Source organism: Oryx dammah, unplaced genomic scaffold (genome assembly GCF_014754425.2).
Source record: "Oryx dammah isolate SB20612 unplaced genomic scaffold, SCBI_Odam_1.1 HiC_scaffold_26, whole genome shotgun sequence".
Taxonomy (NCBI): domain Eukaryota; kingdom Metazoa; phylum Chordata; class Mammalia; order Artiodactyla; family Bovidae; genus Oryx; species Oryx dammah.
The window spans coordinates 27055484-27073590 of NW_024070210.1; the positions used below are offsets into that span (position 1 = coordinate 27055484).

At 39.2% G+C, this 18107-nt stretch overlaps 1 protein-coding gene across 5 annotated transcripts in view; it reads left to right on the forward strand.

Moving 5' to 3' along the window:
* Nucleotides 1-6275, forward strand: part of WDR89 (WD repeat domain 89) — a 51999-nt gene extending 45724 nt beyond the window's left edge. For all 5 annotated transcript variants that reach the window (XM_040226301.1, XM_040226302.1, XM_040226303.1 and 2 more), the window contains one exon: nucleotides 4932-6275. In XM_040226301.1, the coding sequence (XP_040082235.1) occupies nucleotides 4962-6122 (1161 nt within the window). In that variant the 5' untranslated portion in view covers nucleotides 4932-4961 and the 3' untranslated portion in view covers nucleotides 6123-6275. The remainder of the gene's footprint in view (nucleotides 1-4931) is intronic.
* Nucleotides 6276-18107: the final 11832 nt, after the last annotated feature.

Below are 18107 nucleotides of genomic sequence, written 5' to 3' on the forward strand. Positions count from 1 at the left end.
TGTTCCTCAGATTAGAGATTAATGAGCATTTTCTATCTAATGTGTTTCAAGATGGCTTAATGAAAACTTTTAGCCAACACGGCCTTAGACTCTACTGAACTTCCTTTATCTGGACTTTTCCTCCTTGTCTCATCTCAGTATTGGGAAAGTACAAAGTGCAGTGTGAATTAAGAGGTGATGGCAGTAACTGCCTTCCCTTCTCTTTTCTGTTCTGTTCTCTTTGGGCTTATCTTCATTTCTCTTCTTTTCCCCTCCCTATTCTTTGCTTCAGTATTCTTTTCTGTTGTTTTCTATTTGTGCTCTTTTTCATTTGTGTGTGTGCATTAGTATAAGAAAGACGTCCTCAGCTCCCACTAGCCTGTTGAGATCTAAAATGCTAACTTAGCTTCCTTTTATGTATCTAACAGAAACAAATAGAGAAAATATTAAAATTATGGTTAATCTTATTTGTTCTCTTTATACATTTTTTTTAGGTTGAACCATATGAAGTTGTCAATATTGTTTTGATCTCCAGAAATAGATTGAACCTTATACTTCAGTTAGTAGCCTGCAGCAAAAGATTTGAAAAGGGATTGGATGAGAGCCTGAGTAGGAGAACTGGATATTCCCCAGAGATTCTGGCTTAGGTAACTGAGTAGATGAGAGTGTTGTCATGGTGCCAATACCATCAACCAACATGGAGAACATCAAAAAGCATAATTTGGTTTTATTTTTAAGGAGAATGTTTCATGGAGGGGAAGCATAAATAATCAGTTTAACTTGGAGTTGTAGTGGGATTCAAGGAGAGATGGCTAGTTGACACTTAGAAAAATGGACTTGTAAATAGATGAGCTCATTGGCATGTAGGTGGCACTTGAAAGCATGAATTTCAGTGAGGTTACTGAGTGAGAAGAAAAGAGAGACTATGGCTTATCTCGAGAGTGGGAAGAGGATCATGCCAAAAAAAAAAACCTTCAGATAAGGGCATACATAGAAGTAAAAAGGTTTATTTATCATTTTACAATGATTCATTAGTATGTAAAATTAAGATTAACTGTGTAACCTTGGAAGTTATATTTCAAATATGGCTCATTTGCATAGGCATATTAATGTGTTAAAACGTAAGTCAGAGGTTTTCATCTTTTCCCAAGGAGATTAAAGTAATATTTTACTATTTGTACCTGTGGACAAATGAATATAAACTCTATAATACTGAGAGCATTGTGGGATCTACTTATCTTCTAATATCTTTCTCTTTTTTGGAAGCACTATACTGCATTTAAACAGTGTGTCAGGTGGAACACTAGTGAGATTGTTACCATTACTGCTGTCTTAAAATGTTGGTTTGCTGTAGCATTCCATCTGGGGCCCCCTCTGCCTGCATCGATCCCAGAATCCTTTGGATTAAAGCCTTGCAGGGTACTGTTCCAATGCGAAACAGACTCTGGGCAACACTCTTGGTGGAGGAGTACAGCATGGCTATATTGCTTGGGGGTAGCAGTGCACAGCCATAGTGCTATAACTTACTGTTAACTTAAAAGTCGCATTCAACTTCCTTATTGTTTAAAATTCTCATCAATCTGATATTTCATATTCAGCGATCAATATGAAACAGTGGCAAAGAATTGTTTCTTTTGTAATCTTATTAACACTTTGATTATTTCAAGAATGAGTAGTTGTTTTTTATCTGGAATTTAAAAGGATTTTTTACTTGAAGTGTGTAGGCAGTATAGTCTTAAAGTGAACACACATTTTAGGATGTATTTTAATAGCTTGTAGTAAAAAAAAAAAATTATGTTAAATAATGTTTCTTTCACAAATATAAAGTCTTTTTATTTCCTTTTTGTGCTTTATTTAAAGTACTGCTAAAGAATGCCATTATGTTACTAATTTCCATAAGCAGAGCTCTCCCTGCAAACATACAGACATATGACATATCATTTTAGGTTTATTCTGCTTCTCCTGGAGCTCTTCAGCTCTTTATGCATGAAAGCTGAATCAATTATTCATTCATTTATCCAGCAACCATATTGATAACAAAAAAGCAAGAAAGTCAGGTAAAATCAAGTTTTTCAAAAACATTGAGTGAAAAGAGCAAATTGTAGCAAAGATACATATCAATGTGATGCCATTTTTAGAATTTCTTAATCATAGAAGTTGTATCTGTCGTTTCATTTCTTTAAATAAAAAACTGAGGCAAATGTGGTAAAATGTTAACATCTGTTAAATCTAGGTAATACAGTATTTGAGTATGTTTCCTTTTTTCTACACTTCTTTGTACATTTGAAATAGTTCATAATTAAAGCATTTTTAATTTTTTATTTAACAAAATGGGCAATATGATAGGGAGTGACCAGCCGCTTTAGGTTGGTTGATCAGGGAAGTTCTCTCTGGGGAGGTAACATATTGAGACCTGAATAACAGGCAGGAGTTACTCACACAAAAAATGTACAGATAGTATTCCAGACAGAGAAGCAGCTACTGCCACACTCCTGAGACAGAAGCATGACGCGTTCAAGGAGAGAAGGCCATTTAACCTATCTGGTTTTAAAATCAACAGTTATGCTCTGGAAGTAAATGGTCTTCTAGTCTCTGAATACTTAAAGGAAGCTCACCATTTTCGGACTTAGCTTATTTTTATACAGAGTTGTTCCGTATAGGGACTTACAGACTAATTGTGATAATGACATATCAAAAGCACACAGAAGCTGGCCTGAGGAGTTTCTCAGTGGTCAGGTCAGAGACAGTTTGAGCACCAACAACTTAAGGAAGTGATCAAAGTTGTTATTATGAGCCTCTATGATGTGATGCAATAAGAAGTCCCCAGCATCACGTAACGGAGAAGGCAATGGCACCCCACTCCTGTACTCTTGCCTGGGAAATCCATGGACGGAGGAGCCTGGTAGGCTACAGTCCACGGGGTCGCTAAGAGTTGGACACGACTGAGCGAAGAGTTGGACATGACTGAGCGACTTCACTTTCATGCATTGGAGAAGGAAATGGCAACCCACTCCAGTGTTCTTGCCTGGAGAATCCCAGGGATGGGGGAGCCTGGTGGGCTGCTGTCTATGGGGTCGCACAGAGTTAGACACGACTGAAGTGACTTAGCAGCAGCAGTAGCAGCAGCATCACATAAATTGTATCCCTGATAACAATGTTAAACTGGAATCTCATCTCGAAGAGGAGACAATTAGAAAAATCTAGAATATAGGACATTTTACAAGACAACTGGCCGGACTTTTCAAAAAATTCAGTGTTAAGAAATACAGAAGATTGGGGAGGTTTTCCGTGTCAGTGTATTTAGAAGTGAAATGATATTTTGTCTGCAGCTCACTTTCACATAGCTCATCAAAAATGCGTGTGTTTGTGTTTATAGAAATAGAAGAAAGCAAGTTTGTGATCCTCGGAGGTGAAAGACTGTGTGTATGTATGTGGGTGTCCATTGTACTATTCTTTCAACTTTTATAAGTTTTAAAATATTCAAAATTTAAAGTTGGAGAAGATGCTTATTCTTCTTTTGAACCTCAATCCAACTTTTAATATACTTTGCCTGTTGGTTTAATTGTGCTGTTTGGAGCCACTCTGATAGGTTTGAATTCTCCACCATGTGGTGTTAGGGTTATTGGTAATGGTAATCCTGGTCATTTTTATGTAACATTTGTTGAATGTGCACCATGATCTGCCAGACACATTATTTCAGTTAATCTTTCTAACCACTCTTGAGTTCATATTCATTTCTCCTTGTAAAGATGAAAAGACAGCTAAAAAGCTATCACTAAAGCAACAGGAAAAAAAAAAAAAGCATTTCATCTTAAGAATGAAAATGTGAATTTGTGAAGCTGGCAAGAATATTCATTTGGTGAAACCAAGATAGAAAAACTTGGGATAAAGTCACTAGACTTTAATGCATATTTTTCTGGCTTGAAACTTGTTCTATATACAACCTACCAATGAGAAGCAATCTAGTGTGGTGGTAAAGATCACCGTTCCTGAAGCCAAAATGCCTGGGTTCAAATTCCAGCTCCTCCATTTGCAAGCTGCTCCTGCCTGAGAAGCACATCTCTGCAGTTCCTACTGGGTACCTCTATTAGTTTTTTTTTTATTGCTGCTGTAACAAATTACTGCAAAATTGGTGGCTTGAAATGACATAAATTTTTTTATAGCTTTGGAGGTCAGAAGTTCAAAGTGGGTCTCACTGGGCTAAAATCAAGGATCAGCAGAGTTGCACTTTCATGTGGAGGCTCTAAAGAAAGCTATTTCCTTGCCTCTTCCACTCTCTAGAGGCCACCCAATTATTGGCTTCCCTCTCCCAAATCAGTAATGTATCTCTCTGAACCTTTCTTCCACAGGAACATCTCCCATTGATTCTCATATTCTGCCTGCTTCTACTTTTAAGGGCACTGGTGATTACTTTGGGTTCACCCAGATAATCCTCAATAATCTATTTTAATATCAACTGATTAGCAACCTTAATTCCATTTACGACCTCAATTCGTCTTTGCCCATGTAACCTAACATATTCATAGGTTCCTGGGATGAAGGCATGAACATCTTTGAGGGACTATTTTTCTGCCAACACATCTGTGTTAGATTCTATAACTGTATAAGGTAGCTGGGGCCAGGAGAAGATGATGCCAAAGTAGAGATCCTGGCTAATGCTGAGGACCATGAATAGGACCAATAATTAGGTTTGAGCTGAAAGGAATTACTAAGCAATGTATGTACATGTACATACATTTTTATAATCTCTTACTGGCAGTAGATTCAGTGTATAAAAAGTGGTTGAATTAGAAGGAAGCATCTGAGTTTTAGTTACATCATAGTAGGGGAATGATTAAAATATTAGATTTTATTTCTGTTTTCTTGTGCCAGCTCTCAGAGGGAAATGTTCTTGATTTAATTACAATGTAGAGATGCTTTGGGTTTAATTTCAATTTTTGTTTTTATTACAGATTTTTACTACCCTTGGATGCACTTCTGATATGGAGAAGATTGAAGAACAATTTGCCAACTTGAACATTGTTAAACGTTCCTCAGAAACTAAAGAGCCTACTTACCTGCTTGGCATAGACACATCAAAGACTGTACAAACAGAAAAAGGAAACTTGGTTGCTGTTTTATGTTCTAATGGATCAATCAGAATATATGATAAAGAAAGGTTAAATGTAATACGAGAATTTAGAGGATATCCTGGACTTAATGGAGTCAAGTTTGCAAATTCCCATGACAGTGTGTATTCCTCATGCACTGATGGCACTGTAAAGTGTTGGGATGCTCGACTGGCCAGTGGAAAGCCTGTCCAGCTGTTCAAGGGTTACCCTTCCAACATTTTTATCAGTTTTGATATCAGTTCTAATGATCATGTCATCTGTGCTGGTACAGAAAAAGTTGATGATGATGTCTTGTTGGTATTTTGGGATGCAAGAATTAATTCTCAGGACTTGTCTACTCCCAAAGACCCACTTGGTGCATATTCAGAGGCACATAGTGATGATATCACTCAAGTACGTTTCCATCCCAGTAATCCAAACATGGTAGTCTCAGGTTCAACTGATGGCCTGGTAAATGTATTTGATATTAGCGCGGATAATGAAGAAGATGCACTGGTCACAACCTGTAACTCAGTTTCATCAGTAAGCTTTATTGGTTGGTCTGGGAAAGATTATAAACAGATTTACTGCATGACACATGACGAGGGATTTTGTTGGTGGGATCTTAATCATCTGGATACAGATGAACCAATTACACGTTTGAACATTCCAGATGTCAGAGAAGTAATTAACGTGAAAGAAGGGATTTTGGACTATTTGATTGGTGGCCTATATCATGAAAAGACAGACAAATTGTTTGTTGTTGGAGGGACAAACACAGGAATCATTCACATAATGAGCTGTATGACATCAGGATTGGTCCCTGTGACCAGCCTTCAAGGAGGGCATGCTGCTATAGTCCGGTCCTTCTGTTGGAATATGCAGGATGATTCTTTGCTAACTGGAGGAGAAGACGCACAGTTGTTACTTTGGAAACCTGGAGCAGTAGAGAAGACATTTACAAAGAAAGACAGCATGAAAATAGCATCCTCTATATACCAGCGAGTTCGCGTTCACAGTAATGATTCTTATAAGAGAAGGAAAAAGCAATGATGCTACATTAGGCGTTTACTTGATAGGTTTTATAGTTGCAAATAATTATTTCTGTGTACTACCTGTAGTAGACATGTTAAAAGCTCATATATAAATAAAAACAAGCCAGTTAGCAAACAATCCTGGGAAAATGCTGAGAATGGTTTAATTCAAGTCTTCGTGTATTCTAAAATTATTTTTTTAAAGCTGCCAGTTGAGTATATAATCAGTGAGTTGAAAGTAAAATTACATTCCTCATTTTAAAAACCCATCTGTTGAATTAGTAAATGTTGGGTTTGACGAAATAGCTTTGATAAGGGTTTTTTAGAAGTAGACGGCTGGTGTGACTTTTAAAAACAGGTGGTTTGGGTTGTGTTTTTTAAGCTCAATTTTTAACTTTTTAAATCATCTTTATTATTTATAAAACCAAATAAGACTGTTTTTTCTTTATTTGAGAAGCCCCTACTTGCTTAATACATGTAGATTACACTAGCGTTGTAGTTGAGTCGCAAAATCATGTTCAACTCTCTGTGACCTCATAGACTGCAGCACTCCAGCCTTCTCTGTCCTTCACTGTCTCCCAGGGTTTGCTCAAATTCATGTTCATTGAGTCAGTGATGCCATCCAACCATCTCATCCTTTGTCATCTTCTTCTCCTTTTGCCTTCAGTCTTTCCAGCATCAGGGTCTATTCCAGTGAGTCGGCTCTTTACATCAGGTAGCCAAAGTACTAGAATTTCAGCTTCAGCATCAGTCCTTCCAGTGACTATTCAGGTTGATTTTCCTTAGAGTTGACTGGTTTGATCTCCCTGTAGTCCAAGGGACTCTCCAGTCTTCTCCAAGAGCACAGATCAAAAGCGTCAGTTCTTTGGCACTCAGCCTCCTTTATGATCCAACTGTCACATCCATACATGACTACTGGAAAAACCATAGGTTTGACTATACAGAGCTTTGTTGGCAAAGTGATATCTCTGCTTTTTAATATGCTGTCTAGATTTGTCATAGCTTTTCTTCCAAGAAGCAAGTGTCTTCTAATTTCATGGCTGCAGTTACCATCTGCACTGATTTTGGAGCCCAAGAAAATAAAGTCTGTCACTGTTTCCACTTTTGCCCCTTCTATTTGCCTTGAAGTGATGGGACTGGATGCCATGATCTTAGTTTTTTGAATGTTGAATTTTAAGTCAGCTTTTTCAACTCTCCTTCCTCCATCCTGGCATTTCACATGATGTACTCTATATATGGGCTTCCCTTGTAGTTCAGTCTGTAAAGAACCTGCCTGCAGTGCAGGAGACCTGGGTTCAATTTCTGGGTCGGGAAGATTCCCTGGAGAAGGAAATGGCAACCCACTCCAGTATCCTTGCCTGGAAATCTCATGGACACAGGAGCCTGGTAGGCTGCAGTCCATGGGGTAGCAATGAGTCAGGCACGACTGAGCAACTAACACTTACTTACTCTATATATAAGTTAAATAAGAAGGGTGACAATATACAGCCTCGTCTTACTCCTTTCCCAATTTTGAACCAGTCATTTGTTCCATGTAGGATTCTAGCTGTTTCTTCTTGACCTGCATACAGATTTCTCAGGAAACAAGGTGGTCTAGTATTCCCATCTCTTTAAGTGTGTGTGTGAGTCACTCAGTTGTGTCTCACATGTGTTTGAGATCCCATGGACCATAGCTTACCAGGCTCCTCTGTCCATGGAATTCTCCAGGCAAGAGTACTGGCTGCTGCTGCTGCTGAGTCGCTTCAGTCGTGTCTGACTCTATGCGACCCCATAGACGGCAGCCCACCAGGCTCCCCCGTCCCTGGGATTCTCCAGGCAAGAACACTGGAGTGGGTTGCCATTTCCTTCTCCAGTGCATGTGGGCGCCATTCCCTTCTCCAGGGGATCTTTCCAACCCAGGGATTGAACCTGGGTCTTCCGCATTGTGGGCAGATTCTTTTACTGTCTAAGCCACCAGGGAAACATTTTCCACAATTTGTTGTGATCCCCACAGTCAAAAAAAAGCAGACTGGTGGCACTAGTAGTAAAGAACCCTCCTGCCAATGCAGGAGACATAAGAGATGTGGATTCGATCCGTGGGTTGGGAAGATCCCCTGGAGGAGGAAATGGTAACCCACTTTGATATCTTTTCCTGGAAAATCCCATGGACAGAGGAGCCTGGCAGGCTACAGCTCATGGGGTCACAAAGAGTCGGACACGACTGAAGTGACTTAGTACAAAAGTCAAGACTTTAGTGTAGTCAATGAAGCAAAAGTTTATGCTTTTCTGGAATTCTGTTGCTTTTTCTATGATCCAGTGAATGTTGGCAATTTGATCTCTGGTTCCTCTGCCTTTTCTAAACCCAACTTGTACATCTGGAAGTTTTTGGTTCATGTACTGCTGAGGCCTAGCTTAAAGGATTTGAGCGTAACCTTACTAGCATGGGAAATGAGCACAGCTGTACAGTAGTTTGAACATTCTTTGGCATTGCCTTTCTTTGGGATTGGAATGAAAACTGACCTTTTCCAGGACGGTGGCCACTGCTGAGCTTTCCAAATTTGCTGACATATTGAGTGCAGCACTTCAACAGCATCATCTTTTAGGTTTTTAAATAGCTCAGCTGGAATTCTATCACCTCCACTATCTTTGTTTGTAGTAATGCTTCCTAAGGCCCACTTGACTTCACACTCCAGGATGTTTGGCTCTAGATAAGTAATCACAACATTGTAGTTATCCGTGTCATTAAGACTCTTTTTGTATAGTTCTGTCTATTCTTTCCACCTCTTCTTAATCTCTTCTGCTTCTGTTAGGTCTTTACTCTTTCTGTCCTATTTATATTTAAATACACTGACATATTTAAATATAAATACTCTAAATAGAATTAAACTTTTTCAGAAATAGTGATTTTCATTTTTTGAGAAAAATATATTTAGTAAATTTGCAGTTATACTTTTAATACTATTCGCACTTTTGAGAAAAATATATTGAGTAAATTTTCATCAATACTTTTAATATTACTGGTTAAACAGTTGTTTCACTGATGAAAAGGAAAATATCTTATAAAATTCGTTTTGAAACTCAAAGTAAATATACAAAAATGAAAGTATTTATAATAGCAGAATAACTTTTTATTTTCTAAAGATTCCAATATTTTGTGATAAAATTTTCTTCTAAAGTGTTTCCTCCATCCACAATTTTAAACTTGAATTTTTGTTTACTGCTAATTTTTCCATGCTTCCTTTTAACTATTTCTCCAAAGAATCTTAGTTAAAAAGTTGATCCTTCTAAAGGTTTTGTACCTTTTCTATGAGAGTGTAGCACTGGGGGAAATTTTTTTTTTATAGAACATTTGTAACTTACATTTAGATATGATCTAACTTAGACTGAGCAGCTTCACTTACTCACTTACGTAGTTTTAGATCTTCCCTGGTGGCTCAGAGGTTAAAGTGTCTGCCTCTAATGCAGGAGACCTGGGTTCGATCCCTGGGTCGGGAAGATCCCCTGGAGAAGGAAATGGTAACCCACTCCAGTATTCTTCCCTGGAGAATCCCATGGACAGAGAAGCGTAGTAGGCTACAGTCCACCGGGTTGCAAAGAGTTGGACATGACTGAGCGACTTCACTTACTTACTCACTTAACTCAAGTGAGACTGAACAATAAGTGAAACTGAAAGTCTCTCAGTCGTGTCTGACTCTTTGCGACCCCGTGGACTATACAGTCCATGGAATTCTCTGGGTCAGAATACTGGAGTGGGTAGCCTTTCCCTTCTCCAGGGAATCTTCCAAACCCAGGGATCATACCTAGATCTCCTGCATTGCAGGCAGATTCTTTACCAGCTGAGCCACAAGAGAAGCCCAAACAATAGGTAAGTAACTATTAAACATATTAAAAATACATGATTCTTATTTCAAGAAATTCAACTATGCTTGGTATTATCAAACCATACACCTGAGGGTAACTTAGTAGTTTTCCTTTTTCTCTTAATCACTCACCAAATCCTGTGCCATTCTACTTCCTAATAGAAGTAGAAACTTGTCATCTTTTTTTTTGCTTTACCCCCTACCACTACTGCCTTAGATAAGACTTCCATCATTTCTCTCCAAGATTATAGACTCTTATCTACTCCAGTTCATTTTCTGTACTCTTCTTGACTGAACATGAAAAACACAGGTTTGATAATGCCTCTTGCTGCTTAACGGAGAAGGCAATGGTTACCCACTCCAGTACTCTTGCCTGGAATATCCCATGGACAGAGGAGCCTGGTAGGCTACAGTCCATGGGGTCGCTAAGAGTCGGACACGACTGAGCGACTTCACTTTCACTTTTCACTTTCATGCACTGGAGAAGGCAATGGCAACCCACTCCAGTGTTCTTGCCTGGAGAATCCCAGGGATGGGGGAGCCTGGTGGGCTGCCGTCTATGGGTTCACACATAGTCGGACACGACTGAAGTGACTTAGCAGCAGCATGCTGCTTAAAATCTCTGATACATTTAGATCTTTTGATAGAGGACTATGTAAAAATGAAAAGCCATGTTTTTAACATATTTAGGATATGAGGTAATGCTGACTATGTTGTAAGTGGGAAAAAATTCAATTATTAATATGAAATAAGAGGCTATCCCAGAACTTGTCTTCAGGTTGAAAGGCCCAACAAGAGTGTCAAGTGTAATGACAATAATAAGACTGCCCAATTTTTTCAATGGTCAAAGGATCTGAATAGACATTTCTCCAAAGAAAATATACAAGTGGTCAATAAACACACACAAAAAAGATGCTTAATATCATTAGTCAGTAGGGAAATGCAAATTGAAACCACAATGAGATACCATTTCACACTCACTAGGATGGCTATAATTTAAAAAAAAAAGTATTGGTGAGAGTGTAGAGAAAGCTTCACACACTGCTATTAGGAATATAAAATGGTACAGCTGCAGTCTGACAGCTCTTCAAACAGTTGCTATTTGATGCTACAGTTTCCCTCCTAGGTATATGCTGAAGAGAATTGAAAACAAATCCACACAAAAAATTGTATATGAATATTCATAACAGTTATTCACAATAACCAAAAGTGGGAAATTCAAATGTCCATCAGTTGATGAATGGATAAAAGTACGCATATGGTGGAATATTATTCATCCATGAAAAGGAAAGAAATATTCATCCATGTACTAATGTATGCTACAACCCTGATGAATCTTGAAAACACACTAAGTAAAGATAGCCACAAAAGACTACATATGTATGATTCCATTTACATCAAATTTTCAGAATAGTCAAATCTGTAAAGAGAACATATATACAGTATTTGCCTGGGGCTGGGAGGTGGGAGGAAAATGGAAGGGTTGATGGCTGATTGCTGATAGGATTTCTTTTGGGGATGATGAAAATATTCAAAAATTGATTGTGGTTATGGTTGCATAACTCTGGGCATATTAAAAACTATTAAATTGTACACTTCAAATAAATGAATTATATGTGAAGTACATCTGAATAAAGCTGTTGCCAAAAAAAAAAAAAAAGATACACCAAACAAATATGAACCAAAAAGCTAGGTGGCAATCTTAATTATTGACAAATGGAATTTACAAATGTAATTATTGACAAATGTAGCATTGATTCCAAAATCAGATGAAAATGAAGGAAAAGGCTTATTTTGCTTGTTATGAATATATATTCACAGTTTAAAATATTAGCTACCAAATCTAATGGTGTATTTTTTAAAAACATGACAGATAGGGTTTATCTCAGGGATGCTAGGGTGACTCAACATCAGAAAATCTATCAGAGTGATAGACAAAGAGTGGCATAGAAAAACACGTGGTAAGGCTTCATACCTATTTATGAAAAATCTAAACTGCAAGCTATCAATAGAATAATTTTAACTTGGTTAAAATTCATATATAAAAAATATGCATTAAATGTTATTCTTAGTGGAGAAATGTTAGTTTAAAATATTTTCTTTGAGAAATTGAGACCAGAATGCAATGAGGAAGCCTACTGTAGTAGTACAGATTCTGGCTAATACTATAAGGAACGATTAAAAAAAAAACTATAGTGTATAAGGATTGGAAGAGAAGAGGGAAAAAAACTCCTTTGCAAATAAAAAATACCTGAAAAATCCAACAGTCAGCAAACTATTTGAACTATAAAGAGGTTCAGTGAAGTTGCCAGAGGACGGTCAGTCTACAAAAATCCAAACATCATTTAACAAAAGCAAAAGTTAAAAACTATCCCAGAATTGACCAAGATTACAGGATATCTATTTGAAAGTGAAAGTGAAAGTGAAGGTCGCTCAGTGGTGTCCAACTCATTGTGACCCCATGAAATTTTCCAGGCGAGAATACTGGAGTGGGTAGCCTTTCCCTTCTCCAGGGGAATCTTCCCAACCCAAGGATCGAACCCAGGTCTCCCATATCGTGGGCAGATTCTTTACCAGCTGAGCCACAAGGAAAGCCCAAGAATGCTGCAGTGGGTAGCCTATCCCTTCTCCAGTGGATCTTCCTGACCCAGGAATCGAACCGGGGTCTCCTGCATTGTAGGTGAATTCTTTATCAGCTACCAGGGAAGCTACTATATGGCCAGAGAACAATGCAAATAAATAGAGATAAAGCATGGATATATGGCAACTTAATATTTTATAAAATATCAATAACCTCAGATATGCAGATGACACCACCCTTATGGCAGAAAGTGAAGAGCTAAAAAGCCTCTTGATGAAAGTGAAAGAGGAGAGCGAAGAAGTGGGCTTAAAGCTCAACATTCAGAAAACAAAGATCATGGCATCTGGTCCCATCACTTCATGGGAAGTAGATGGGGAAACAGTGGAAACAGTGTCAGACTTTATTTTTGGGGGCTCCAAAATCACTGCAGATGGTGACTGCAGCCATGAAATTAAAAGACGCTTACTCCTTGGAAGAAAAGTTATGACCAACCTAGATAGTATATTCAAAAGCAGAGACATTACTTTGCCGACTAAGGTCCATCTAGTCAAGGCTATGGTTTTTCCTGTGGTCATGTATGGATGTGAGAGTTGGACCGTGAAGAAAGCTGAGCACCAAAGAATTGATGCTTTTGAACTGTGGTGTTGGAGAAGACTCTTGAGAGTCCCTTGGACTGCAAGGAGATCCAACCAGTCCATTCTAAAGGAAATCAGCCCTGGGATTTCTTTGGAAAGAATGATGCTAAAGCTGAAACTCCAGTACTTTGGCCACCTCATGAGAAGAGTTGACTCTTTGGAAAAGACTCTGATGCTGAGAGGGATTGGGGGCAGGAGGAGAAGAGGACGACCGAGGATGAGATGGCTGGATGGCATCATTGACTCGATGGACGTGAGTCTGAGTGAACTCCGGGAGATGGTGATGGACAGGGAGGCCTGGCATGCTGCGATTCATGGGGTTGCAAAGAGTCAGACACGACTGAGCGACTGAAGTGAACTGAACAGAACTGATATTTTATAAAGGTGACATAATGAAAAAGGAAAGTTTACATTAAGTTATTTAGAGGATACTAGCTAACTATATTTGAGAAGGAAATGACAACCCACTCTAGTACTCTTGCCTGGAAAATCCCATGGATGGAGGAGCCTGGTGGGCTACAGTCCATGGGGTTGCGAAGAGTCGGACACGACTGAGCGACTTCACTTTCATGCGTTGGAGAAGGAAATGGCAACCCACTCCAGTGATCTTGCCTGGAGAATCCCAGGGATGGAGGAGCCTGGTGGGCTGCTGTCTATGGGGTCACACAGAGTCAGACACAACTGAAGCAACTTAGCAGCAGCAGCAGCTTACTATATAGAGAAAAACAAAACTAGATTCCTTAAATGATAAATGTCATTCAGTTGATAATCCTTGTCCAATTCTTGGGGCCCCCTTGAATTGCAGCACGCCAGGCTTCCCTGTCCTTCACCATCTTTCTGAGTTTGCTCAGACTCATGTCCATTGAGTCAGTGCTGCCATCCAACCATCTCATCCTCTATTGTCCCCTTCTCCACTTGCCCTCAATCTTTCCCAGAATCAGGGTCTTTTCCAATGAGTCAGCTCTTTACATCAGGTGCCTAAGGTATTGGAGCTTCAGATTTAGCATCAGTCCTTCCAATGAATATTCAGGGTCAATTTCCTTTAGGATTGACAGGTTTGATCTCCTTGCTCTCCAAGGGACTTTCAAGAGTCTTCTCTAACACCACAGTTTGAAAGCATCAATTCTTTGGTACTCAGCCTTTACAGGTCAACTCACATCTGTGCATGACTACTGGAAAAACCATAGCTTTGACTATATGGACTTTGCTGGCAAAGTGATGTCTCTGCTTCTTAATACGCTGTCTAGGTTTGTCATAGCTGTTCTTTCAAGGAGCAAGTGTCTTTTAATTTCATGGCTGCTGGGACTGTCTGCCTTGATTTTGAAGCCCAAGAAAATGAAATCTGACACTGTTGCTGCATTTTCTCCATGAAGTGATAGGACCAGATGCCATGATCTTAAATGAGACTAGCTCTAATTTAGAGGTGGTAAATGGCTTCTTAAACTTCAAAAGTATACAGTATAAGGCAGAAAAATATTATTATATCAAAACTAAGCATTTCTGGTCACAAAAGATCTATAGATAAATGACAGATGGAAGAAAAGATACTTGGAATCAGTGAGTGGTTAAATGTAGACTATAGAAGGAATTCTGCAAATCAATAAGGGAAAATACCAATGGAAAAATTAGCAATAAATATATAAAGGCAAATTTCAGATGAAACCCACAAAAATTGTCAAACTCCTTAGAAATCAGAAAAATGAAGACTTAATCACCTTTTAGAATTAAAAACCTTTTTGGACTTAATCATATCTTTTAGAATTAAAAAAATTAGGAAATTAAATGATACCAAAATGTTGGAGACACGTGGGCACAGAGGAACCCTACTGCACTGCTGATGGGAGTGTAGACACACAGATACAGCTAGTCTCGAGAGCAAAAGCACGTGTTCATGTATCCTCTGACCTAGCCATTACACTCTGCGATGTTATAGCCCAAAGATATTTGCATCCAGGTTCACTGTTGGGCATTGTTTGTGCTGTCATAGAGTAGTAGGCAATCTGGATATGCATCCCTGGTAAACAGGTAAAAATGTGATGGATGTACACCATGAAGTATTCTGCAACACTTAACAAGCCACAAACTAGATCTATATACTTCAGACATATGGCTTAGTCATAAAAATATAGTACCCAATGAAAATAGTAAGAAATGGAATGCATGTGTGGGAAAACCATTTATATAAATTTAAAATATACAAAAAGCAATTCCCATTTTGCAAGCACATACAGACGATTATACATGTTAATCACCATAGGGTGGTTGCCTAGTATGGAAGGAGAAAGTAATGGAAGAGGGTTCAGAAACAGGGAGAATGAGAGAGGGAGGAGAGAAAGCAAAGACAATAATTTTAACAGGAAAGAAAAGATCACATTGATGGGATATTACAACCCAGTTTGTGGGTCATCTGCTTGGCGGCTATATGGTGGGTGGGTGGGGTTAATGGAGACCTCCCCCAAAGGGGTTATGCCACAGGCTGTGTCACCCATGTAGCTGCATCTTTCCTTCCGAGGACATTCCTATTCCATACCTATGCCCCTCATGACTTTTCAGAGCTTCAGGCTCTGGTCCTTTCATCAATCTCTAGCTCCATCACAACTTCATTCTTTGCAATGAAGCCCCATCCAAGCCCAGAAATGCAACTGCAACCCACACAAGAAACCAAATACATGTAAGTGTTCTGTCCACTGCCCCAGACTCCCACGACCTCTGCCTCACCTTTCTGATAACAACCACACCGTGAACCAAAGACCCCTGCAGCAGATAGCCATGGCTCCTGCTACCACACTGATTACATTCTTTGCAGCCAAAGATGGAGAAGCTCTATACAGTCAGCACAAACAAGACCAGGAGCTGACTGTGGCTCAGATCGTGAACTCTTTATTGCAAAATTCAGACTTAAATTGAAGAAAGTAGGGAAAACCACTAGACCATTCAGGTATGACCTAAATCAAATCCCTTACGATTGTAAGTAGAAGTGACAAATAGGTTCAAGGGGTTAGCTCTGATGGAGTACCTGAAGAACTGTGGACAGTTTCTTGACATTGTACAGGAGGCAGTGATCAAGACCATCCCCAAGAAAAAGAAACGCAAAAGGCAAAATGGTTGTCTGAGGAGACCTTACAAATAACTGGGAAAAGAAGAGAAGTGAAAGGCAAGGGAGAAAAGGAAAGAGATACTCATTTGAATGCAGAGTTTCAAAGAATAGCAAAAAAAGAGATAAAAAAGCCTTCCTAAGTGATCAATGCAAAGAAACAGAGGAAAACAACAGAACAGGAAAGACTAGAGATCTCTTCAAGAAAATCAGGGAAACCAAGTGAACATTTCATGCAAAGATGGGCACAATAAAGGACAGAAGCAGTATGAACCTAACAGAAGCAGAAGATATTAAGAAGAGGTGGCAAGAACACACAGAAGAACTATAGAAAAACAATCTTCATGACCCAGATAACACAATGGTGTGATCACTCACCTAGAGCCAGACTCAGACATCCTGGAATGCGAAGTCAAGTGGGCCTTAGGAAGCATTGCCATGAACAAAGCTAGTGGAGGTGATGGAATTCCAGTTGAGCTATTTCAAATCCTAAAAGATGATGCTGTGAAAGTGCTGCACTCAATATGCGTGCAAATTTGGAAAACTCAACAGTGGCCACCGGACTGGAAAAAGTCAGTTTTCATTCCAATCCCAAAGAAAGGCAATGCCAAAGAATGCTCAAACTACTGCACAATTGCACTCATCTCACACGCTAGCAAAGGAATGCTCAAAATTCTCCAAGCCAGGCTTCAACAGTACATGAACCATGAAATTCCAGATGTTCAAGCTTTATTCAGAAAAGGCAGAGGAACCAGAAGATCAAATTGCCAACATCCGCTGGATCATAGAAAAAGCAAGAGAATTCCAGAAAAATGTCTACTTCTGTATTGATTACACCAAAGCCTTTGTGTGATCACAACAAACTGTGGAAAATTCTGAAAGAGTTGGGAATACCAAACCACCTTACCTGCCTCCTGAGAAATCTGTATGCTGGTCAAGAAGCAAGAGTTAGAACTGGACATGGAACAACAGACTGATTCCAAATAGGGAAAGGAGTATGTCAGGGCTGTATATTGTCACCCTGCTTATTTAACTCACATGCAGAGTACATCATGTGAAATGCCAGGCTAGATGAAGCGCAAGCTGGAATCAAGATTGCTGGGAGAAATATCAATAACCTCAGATATGCAGATGACACCACCCTAATGGCAGAAAGTGAAGAGGAACTAAAGAGCCTCTTGATGAAAATGAAAGAGGAGAGTGAAAAAGTTGGCTTAAAACTCAACACTTAATATACTAAGATCATAATATACTAAGATCATGGCATCTGGTCCCATTTCTTCATGGCAAATAAATGAGGAAACAATGGAAACAGTGACAGACTTTATTTTGGGGGGCTACAAAATCACTGCAGATGGTGACTGCAGCCATGATATTAAGACACTTGCTCCTTGGAAGAAAAGCTATGACCAACCTAGACAGAATGTTAAAAACAAGAGACATTACTTTACCAACAAAGGTCCGTCTAGTCAAAGCTATGGTTTGTCCAGTAGTCATGTATGGATGTGAGAGTTGAACTATAAAGAAAGCTGAGCACTGAAGAATTGATGCTTTTGAACTGTGGTGTTGGAGAAGACTCTTGAGTGTCTCTTGGACTGCAAGGAAATCAAGCAAATCAATCCTAAAGGAAATCAGTCCTGAATATTCTTTGGAAGGACTGATGCTTAAGCTGAAACTCTGATAATTTGGCCACCTATTGTGAAGAGCTGACTCACTGGAAAAGACCCTGATGCTGGGAAAAATTGAAGGCAGGAGGAGAAGGGGACACAGAGGATGAGATGGTTAGAGGGCATCACCAACTCGATGGGCATGAGTTTGAACAAGCTCTGGGAGGTGGTGATGGATAGGGAAGCCC